This window comes from Tachysurus vachellii, chromosome 18, assembly GCF_030014155.1.
Source record: "Tachysurus vachellii isolate PV-2020 chromosome 18, HZAU_Pvac_v1, whole genome shotgun sequence".
Taxonomy (NCBI): Eukaryota; Metazoa; Chordata; class Actinopteri; order Siluriformes; family Bagridae; genus Tachysurus; species Tachysurus vachellii.
The window spans coordinates 5659088-5669087 of record NC_083477.1 but is presented as its reverse complement, the minus strand read 5'-3'; the positions used below and the strand labels follow the sequence as shown (position 1 = coordinate 5669087).

General features: G+C 38.8%; 1 protein-coding gene across 1 annotated transcript in view; it reads left to right on the top strand.

Moving 5' to 3' along the window:
- The window catches only part of kcnh4a (potassium voltage-gated channel, subfamily H (eag-related), member 4a), a 47681-nt gene that overhangs the window by 21495 nt on the left and 16186 nt on the right, over window positions 1-10000 (top strand). Inside the window, exons 2-5 of the mRNA XM_060892369.1 lie at window positions 5643-5876; window positions 7285-7416; window positions 7514-7638; window positions 9476-9737. Of these exons, the coding sequence (XP_060748352.1) occupies window positions 5643-5876; window positions 7285-7416; window positions 7514-7638; window positions 9476-9737 (753 nt within the window). The remainder of the gene's footprint in view (window positions 1-5642; window positions 5877-7284; window positions 7417-7513; window positions 7639-9475; window positions 9738-10000) is intronic.

The following is a 10000-nucleotide window of genomic DNA, read 5'->3' as shown; positions in this document are numbered from 1 at the left end:
ATTTATAATCACACCCTCCAGTGTCACCCATATGAGGATGAGGTTCCCCTTTGAGTCTGGTTCCTCTCAAGGTTTCTTCCTTTACCAATTTAAGGGAGTTTTTCCTTGTCACTGCTGCCTGAGTCACCTCAGACTTGCTCATTGGGGATAAATACATACACATTGTGAACTATATATACTGTATCTAATAATAATCTTGAATTTTTTTATTACATTAATTCTTTATATTATTCCTTATGTTTACCTTCTGTTCTATGTTTACGTTCTGTAAAGCTGCTTTGAGACAATGTCTGTTGTAAAAAGCGCAATACAAATAAACTTGAATTGATTTAAATTTTTTTTGCATGAAATGTACAGAATTCTGTATGACAGCAGAATAAAATCTACAGATGAAACTACTACGCTTTGATAAAGTAGATGCTAGAGGAATCGAGTGCTAGGCTGTGAAAAGGGGTCGGTGATACGCTAATATTATTACAGGATGGACATCCAAAAGAATTACATGGACCAGATATATTTAGGTAAAATACTCTTGAAACAGTCAGTTCAACATATAATGTAATCTCTCTCTCTCTCACACACACACACACATACACACACACACACACGATGACACCCTCCCATCAGGACATGTCTTACATAATAGTATTATGAGATGTTAAGCTGAGAGTGAAGTTGCCATGGCCACACAGTTTGCGTTTTTTTCTTGCTGTTTCTTTTGTCTAAAAAAGTAAGAAACTCAGACCTACAGGAAACAAGATCAGGACACAAAAGCAGAAAAATGATCAGAACAAAAGTCAAGTCATGTCACAGTAACGCACAAGTCGTATCATGTTTATTAGGTTACTATTTTTCTATTAAATATAGAAACAAAAGATAGAAAAAAATAGAAATATTTGTGTGGAAAAAATGTAAGTTTTTTGTGTTTTTTCTTTCTTTCTTTGGAACGTTTCTATTAATATTTTGGGGGGAAAAAAACAGAAAAACCATCACTGTAGAGTGAGACATGACAAAGACATTCAGTGATGAACATGGACACAAATAAACAGGAGAAAATTAAATTTTTTGGGCCTCTGGGGAAAAAGACATAAGTCTTACTCTCTTTAAGTATACACACACATTTGTATTTTTTTTTAACATATATCACTCAGATTTTTTGAAACCTACTTTATCAGGATTGTCTTGCTGCTCCTGACATGAGACAGGATGTTGGTTTGTTGCTGAAACGCAGAACAGATCCTCAGATTCACTTCGATTGTGTAGAGAAAGTGTGACCTGTGATGCTCTCAGACACAGAGTGAACTCTCTATGTGTTCATTTAGTTCACGGCCGGACGAGGACGTCGCCTTATAATTCATGAAAACCGATATCGTATTATTTTAGAGACAAACAACAACTTCATTATAAACAAATGAATCTTACAAGCCTACGTGGGCAGCTTGTGTGAGTTGTGAGTTAGCACATGTCTCTCAAGAGTAATGATTCATGGCTGATCTCATACACAAAACTTACAGTAGAAATAGAAGTTAAGCTGCCACGTTTTGTCCCAATTCCGGGCAAAGAGGAGAAGAAATGTCGTGCCTTTAGTTTTACTTAAGAATAAATACATTTCCATAAGATTTATTAGGTTATTTTGTAAAGGTCAGCTTTGACGTTTTTTTGTTTTTCCTACGAGGACCTGCTGGAAAGCTTTACCTGTATCTCTATCTGTAAATATTGCACGTAAAAGTGTTTTATTTATATGTACACTCTAAAAAATAAGGGTCACAAAAAACCTTTAGTTATAACGATGTCACAGAAGAACCACGTTTGGTCCTTCTAAGGAACATTCCGATCCATGTTATTATTTTTTTCCCCCTTTTATTTCTATTTGCAATAAAATGCAATACAGTACACTATAGTTCATGTGACTTTATACAATGTGTATTATGTCTCTAATGGTTTTATATCATATGCAATCTAAACATTCAATGAGCAATATATTCATCTCGATGTACAGAATACAGAAATGGGGGACTCGAGTCATATGACTTGACTCGAGTCAGACTTAAGTCGCAAATTTGAGACTTGAAACTTGCTTGACAAATTTTACAAAAGACTCGACTTTGACTTGACATTTGACTCGACTTTGACTTGACATTCGTGGCCTAATGGATAGAGAGTTTGACTCCTAACCCTAAGGTTGTGGGTTCGAGTCTCGGGCCAGCAATACCATGACTGAGGTGCCCTTGAGCAAGGCACCGAACCCCCTCAACTGCCCCCCGGGCCCCACAGCATAAATGGCTGCCCACTGCTCCAGGTGTGTGTTCATGGTGTGTGTGTTCACTGCTGTGTGTGTGCACTTTGGATGGGTTAAATGCAGAGAACGAATTCTGAGTATGGGTCATCATGCTTAGCTGTATGTCACATCATTCATGACTTGAGACTTGACTCGGACTTGAGTTAAATGAGTCAGAGATGGGGGACTCGACTTGACTCGAGTCAGACTTAAGTCGCAAATTTGAGACTTGAGACTTGCTTGACAAATATTAAAAAAGACTCGACTTGACTTTGAATTGACATTCATGACTTGAGACTTACTTGTGACTTGCACATGTGTGACTTACTCCCACCTCTGACAGAATGTACGGTTTTAAACCTGCCTTGAGCTTGTCCTTCGGCTGCTCAATGTTCAGGGTCACCACAGACATTTTATATTTATGGCATTTGGCAGATGGCTTTATCCAGAGCAACTTACATATTTTTCAAGAAATATAAAGTCAAGAAGCTTTATATATATCTGACGCAGTACACAGTGAAAGGAGACAACGTGTTCTCCAGGACCATGGTGCTACAAAAAAAAAAACAACAGAAAGCTACATAAATAAACACAGAGCTAAGGACTAAAGTCCTAGCCACATCCAGTGCAACATGTGCAACCTGGTGCAAACAAAACGAGACAAAAACAGTGTAAACAAACAATATTCAATTCAATTCAATTTAAATTTATTTGCATAGCGCTTTTAACAATGGACATTGTCTCAAAGCAGAGAGTTAACAGAACATAAGAAATATAATAGAAAAAGTTTACTATTATATAAAGATTAACATAATAGAAAAAAATCTAGATTAACATTAGACTTATATTTAAATGTGTTTGTATTTACTGTATCCCTAACGAACAAGCCTGCAGTGACTGAGGCGACTGTGGTGAGGAAAAACTCCCTTAGATGGAAGAGGAAGAAACCTTGAGAGGAACCAGACTCAAAAGTGAACCTCATCCTCATTTGAATGACACTTGAGGGTGGGATTATTAATATACAGTCCGACAGTTGTGCTTTGACGAGAAGGTTGTTGTCCTCAAAGACCACATGGAGTTGGCATCTCCACTTAGAATGTCCCAATACTTCATGAAGATACAAAACACTACAAGACAAAATACACAAAATAGTGCTGACCAGTGTGTATTCTGTATATTATAGAGTACATTGTGCAAAACAAGAAAAATTGTAATCAAGTTGTACTTATGTAACAGCAGCAGTTTTATGAGGTATTGAAATGTGTTATGAAAAAACAGCAATTGAGTGAGCGACTGATCACTCAGTCCAGTGTAGTTGACACAGTTGGGTGTGAGTGTGTGTGTGAGTGTGTGTGTGTGTGTTCGGTATAGCTCAGTTCTGTTTGTTAAGGAGTTTGATTGCTTGAGGGAAGAAGGGTTTGAGCAATTGAGTGTTAAGGGCCTTGCAGAAGGGTAGAAGTTGGTAGTTTGGTGTATCTGGGATTTGAAATCACAGCCTTGTGATTGTTAGTCCAACACCTTAACCACTAAGCTCCCACATCCCAAACCAGAGAGCATATACATTTACATTATTAAGCAGTTGCCCTAATCCAAAGCGGTGTTTCTCATTTATACAACTATGAGGGTTAAGAACCTTGCTCAAGAACCCAACAGTGGCAGAGCTATGATTGGAACTCAGAACCATCCAGTCAGCAGTCCAACATATTAACCACTGAGCTAGCACTCTCAGTGAAACAGCGTGCATTTTGGCGCCGGAAATCCTTCCTGATGCAACCCTCCTATTTTATCCAGGCTTGGGACCAACACTGAGATTTAGCCCCTCAGTGACTGGGTCAGTTCCCTGCCTGGGAATCGAACCCCAGCTTCAGTAGTGACAGTGTAGGATCCTGTCGCTGGACCACCTTGGAGTTTTAAACCTGCCATGTAACTGCAATGTGAGTTTATTTTGCACTTGTTGTGTCTCTGTTTAATCTTTCCTTTCGCTCTTGTGTTGTAGTTGTTGTGACACCAATTTTCCTCTTGGGGATTAATAAAGTAGTTTACGTTCTTCTCTGCATTTCTGCCATAAGAATCCTTCCTAGGAACATAATGATGAAACGTACAGAAGTAAACCATTTAACACCAATAAAACTAGTTTAAAATCCAAACTGCTTCTTCTCTACCAACGCACTAAAGAACCGTTTCCGACACATTCATCTGTAGACGTCACGCTGTGAATGTAAAGCGATCAGAGAGAATTTTGTGTTGGAGAAGCTTGTGTTTAAAAAGTGAGTGCGAGTGAGCTGAACACGACAGATGTGTGCTCTGTGTAAATAAAGTTCACTTCATTGGAAACATACCAACAATAATAGCATCTGCTTAAGATTGTCTTCTCTTTGTTTTTTTTTTATGTTTATGATGTGATGTTCCTCAAGAAACCTTTCGAGTTTATTCAAGCTTTAAGGTTATTTATTTCTCATGTACATTAGATTAGATTAGATTTAACTTTATTATCATTACACATGTACAAGGCTACGAAATGCAGTTTGGCTTCTAACCAGAAGTGCAATAAGCAGCAAGTGCAAGATGTACAGTATTTACAGTATGATTACAGTATAAACAGGATGAATATGCCATGTTCACTGCTATGTGCTATGCTATGTGATACTGTATATAGGTGTGGATATACAAGATATACAGGTTGGGTGCTATAGACATGAAATATACACGGTGTTATATATATCATATTGTCAGTTGGGGGGCACGGTGGCTTAGTGGTTAGCACGTTCGCCTCACACCTCCAGGGTTGGGGGTTCGATTCCCGCCTCCGCCTTGTGTGTGTGGAGTTTGCATGTTCTCCCTGTGCCTCGGGGGTTTCCTCCGGGTACTCCGGTTTCCTCCCCCGGTCCAAAGACATGCATGGTAGGTTGATTGGCATCTCTGGAAAATTGTCCGTAGTGTGTGATTGCGTGAGTGAATGAGAGTGTGTGTGTGTGTGCCCTGCGATGTGTTGGCACTCCGTCCAGGGTGTATCCTGCCTTGATGCCCGATGACGCCTGAGATAGGCACAGGCTCCCCGTGACCCGAGGTAGTTCGGATAAGCGGTAGAAGATGAATGAATGAATATTGACAGTTCAGTAAGATGAGAGCTCTAGAGAAAAAGATACTCCTTAGTCTACTGGTTTTTGTCTGGAGGCTCCTGAAGCACCTACCGGAGGGAATCTATAGGCAGGGTGAGAGAAGTCTTTAAGAATGCTGTGAGATCGACGTAGACAGATGCTACTCGACCCTCCAGACTGACCGCTTGTGACTGTATCACCTGATAAGAATGTCAATAACAGATCTGAACTGATTTCTAATTTTATGTCAATTGTCACATATTTAGACAGCAACTTCCTGCTGGGGAACGCACAGGGCTGTCGTGGTTATCCTATCGTTTACTGTTCCGACGGCTTCTGTGAACTGACCGGCTTTGCACGGACCGAGGTCATGAAGAAGACGTGTACGTGCCGCTTTCTTCGCGGAGAAGAAACGAGCGAGAGAGTGACTCAACAAGTGCAGAAGACTCTGGAAGGACAGAGAGAATACCAGGCTGAAGTCCGCTACTACAGAAAGAACGGTACAGGAAGAGACAATGAACCTAAACCGATGATTGTGTTATATTTGGACAGGGAAAATTTACAGTATGAATAATTCACCAGAGTAAAATAACTTTAGTGTCTTAAAGAATTTAACTCGAATTTTTCTTCTCGACATCTACTGTGTAACCCTGATGATGATCTTAGATATGCTTGGATTTTCTATCACAAAACCTCCTATCACTTATTTCATAGTTTTAATAAAAACGTTGTGTTCCAATCTATCAATTTATCCAGTATAGCATTCTGAGAGCCTTAAACCACGTCATTGAAATATTTTTTTTAATCGTGTCGGTTGTTTACTATAAGACCTAAGTTCAAATACAAATTAAATAAAATAAAAAAAATAAATAAATAGAAAAAACACAGTTGTAATATTAAACACTATGTTCCCTAGGAGATGAATATATAAATATGTAAATTTACTTTGTGAGCTTTTTTTTTTTTTTAAATTAATTTATAAGATTAAATATTTCTACCCACAGGCTGGTCAAAGTGTAGACACTATCACTGGATTCGTTTAACCATATTTCTAAAATATTTATATAATCTGCATCGGTTGCCTATTAAATATGTAGCTAAAAAAATTTATTGCATCATAAAACATAACAACCAATCATCAATGTAGGGGTGTAAATTGTAAAAAAAAAAAAAAAAAAAAACCAAAAAAAAAAAGAAACTAAAGAAAATATGAGGTTAGGGTTATGATATTAGGGCAGATCTATTCCTTAACAATTTCACTGGATTTCATGCAATTATTCAATTATTTATTACATTTAGAACTAGAATGCATTTGAATATTAATTATGTATAAACTAGCATGAATTTTATAAGATTTTATTTAGATATTCACCTGTGGATAAAAGTGTGAGAGTTTAAACTTTTGAAATGAAATGAAATAATCCAGGTCCTCAAAAAAAAAAGAAAAAAAACGTATAATTTTAAAACTTAAATCTAAAAATGAACGCAGCAAGTGGATTTTATTTATCTATTTTTTAACTTAAGATTTTTCACACTTGTAGGTGAAGAACCAATGTTTTATTTATGTACTTTTTAGTGGGGAAAATTGAATTTCTGTACAGTGTAAATATCCACAAAAACAAAAACGTTGTGAGCCGTGAACGTGATTGTTGATATACTGAAGGTGTCTTCGTGATTCACGTGTCACGTGAAAGCAGATGTGAACATGAACGTGTCAAGAAATAAGCCTTAACATAAATAAGGAAAAGTTGTTTATATTTTTGTTAGCATATGAGGCAAAATATGATAATACTTGTTTTTTTGTTTTTTTTTATTTATACGTATGAATGTATGCAAGCGTCTTGAAAAAATAGTTTTTTTTTAAAATAAAATAAGATTTATGTCATGAATCTTCTTGTTGGACTTCAGGAACTCCGTTCTGGTGCCTGCTGGACATCGTGCCGATAAAGAATGAGAAAGGAGAAGTGGTGCTGTTCCTGTTCTCCTTCAAAGACATAACCGACTCGTACGGAAAGACGCACCACAGCTCCAAGATACAGGGTACGATCGAAACCATCATCGAAAATAAATTTCTCGAGTTTCTTATTTAATATCTACATAATTGTATTCTTATTGGTTTGGATTGCTGGTATATCAGAAGATGGCAGTCAGAACAGGAAGTCCAGCCGCTCTCATCTCAGTGGCGCGCGTGAGAGGGGGCGGAGTGTCCTGTACCACCTGACCAGTAACTTCACCAACAGAAACAAAGCGAAACTGGCAAATGTGAGTTACTATGACGACGGGCTTATTAATAGATCCTTCTGTCTTTTAGTTACCTTACTTTCTAATTGTGCGTCGCTCTGCTGGCTGGAAACAGAGATCTGTGTCGCCTGTCTCACGGGTCACGTCACATTTTTAATTGGCATGATGATTCATTTTGCTTTTCGATGAGATTCATACTCTGTTCTAGTTAATTTCTATTGATAATTGGGAAAACTTTTATATGCTGAATCTAGCATGTGCCAAGAATGCGATATTTTATATTTTGTCCCAACACGTTTTATTAAATCCTGAAACAAACATGATGATCTAAAGGTTTTCAAAGGTTCACATCCGATTCCCGACACCTTCTAAAGACTGTCAAGCATCTGTGTACATACTGTAGTAGCTAGCGTAGAGACTTTTAATATGGAATATCTACTCTACTAATAAACGTGTACAGAGAGTGCTTTTGAACAATGAACACATCGATGTTGGAGCTCTAGGCCATGAATTCAGTCTAAAACTCTATTGGAGATTTAATACAGCGAGAAAAAAATACAACATGAAGATGACAAAGAAGAGGAAGGTCTTTAGATGTCACTTGGCCGTTCCTTCCACCACCAGGGTACCAAAAGAAGAGAGAGAAGAGTTCACATCTTATGAGCTTCACTTCTGTCCTCTCCTCTTTTCTTCTGCCGACTGAACAAGTTTGATCTAAAACGAGTCGGGGGTCTGTTGGCTTTCGGTTGAAGATAAACACCTTTACATTTGAGATGTTTATGCACAAACACTTAGAGAGCAGAAATGGGTTCGATATCAATATTTACTTTGACGATAGAAACGTTTGTGTATATTTTGCTCCTCGTACACTAGATAAAAACAGAAATACTTATGGAAAAACTATAAATTCTTAAAGCCCAGAGTGTCTACTTCCATATGAGCTTCATGTTAAGACATTCAGTGCTGAACATGAAGGAAATGACATTTTTGTTCCAGTATTTTAATGTGGAATTAAAGTGCACGGTTATGGACAGCAGCACCAGATGGAAAGTGCGTTATTATAAGTGTGGAAAAGGACGCTTGAGGAATACCTTGGTTTTCACACACTATGGGGCAGTGGTGGCTCAACTGGTTAAGGCTCTGGGTTGTTGATTGGAAGATCGGCGTTCAAGGCCCAGCACAGCCAAGCTGCCATTGCTGGGCCCTTGAGCAAGGTCCTCAGCCCTCCCTGCTTCAGGGGCGCTGTATCATAGCTGCCCCCTGCACTCTGACCCCAACCTCCTCAGTTGGGGTATGTGAAGAAAAGAATTCCACTGTGCTGTAATGTATATGTGGTGAAAATAAAGAATTACTCAGTACTCAGAAAGAGTTACTCAGAAAATTCCACCATCTCTTATAACAGATCCAAAACCGAACCCATATTTCCCTGCAATGTAAAAAAGATCATGTCCACTGACAGCAATGTCATCACACTTCCATATAAACAGGCTACTTCCAACCTGGTAGATGCAACTGACCGGATTAACCCCATGTAATTGCAATGCTCAGCCCTGAAAAGACAGTACTTTTGTACTTATATGTACTGATGTGTCCTTATTTCTTCTTCTGAAATCTGAAAGTGAAGTGTAATCGCACGCCTTCTGTTTTTAAAGGGAGTGAGAAAAGCTGATGTGATTAGAAGTGATGCAAAAAAATAAATAATGAAAACACCTTGTGATGATGTGCTAAATCGAACCTGCTTCATGTGACGCTTGTGCATATGGTGTAGGAAATGCTCTGAATATATAATGATGCCTTAGACCCCTAAAAAAAATACAAATCTAGAACAAAAATGTTTATTTTTTTTCTGTGCGATCAGAATGTTTTCCCGAAGCCAACTCTTCCTGAATACAAGGTAGCGTCGGTCCAGAAATCCCGCTTCATCCTGCTCCATTACAGCGTCTGCAAAGCATTGTGGGACTGGTTAATCCTCCTAGCGACGTTCTACGTGGCCGTCACCGTCCCGTACAACGTGTGCTTCTCCGCCCCTGACGACAGTAACCACGACGACCCGGAGTGTGACTCCTCCTACCGAAGCACTATTGTCAGCGACATAGCGGTGGAGATGCTCTTCATCCTCGGTGAGTGGTGTGTGTGTGTGTGTGTGTGTGTTTGGAAAGTGGGGGAGGTGCGGGTGGTGGAGGGGGTCACCTGACATGTATTACCATGGTAACACCCCACGGATATGTCTTAACCGGAGCCACAGTTAGCAATTAGTGTCCACCCAAAACTTCTCCTCGGGTTTTACACACACACGGGTTTTCTTTTCCACTTGGAATCGCTTTCTGCTTATTACAAGTGCGGTGCTGGGGCTACGTTGTGCTTAAGGTGTAAATGAGGTGAA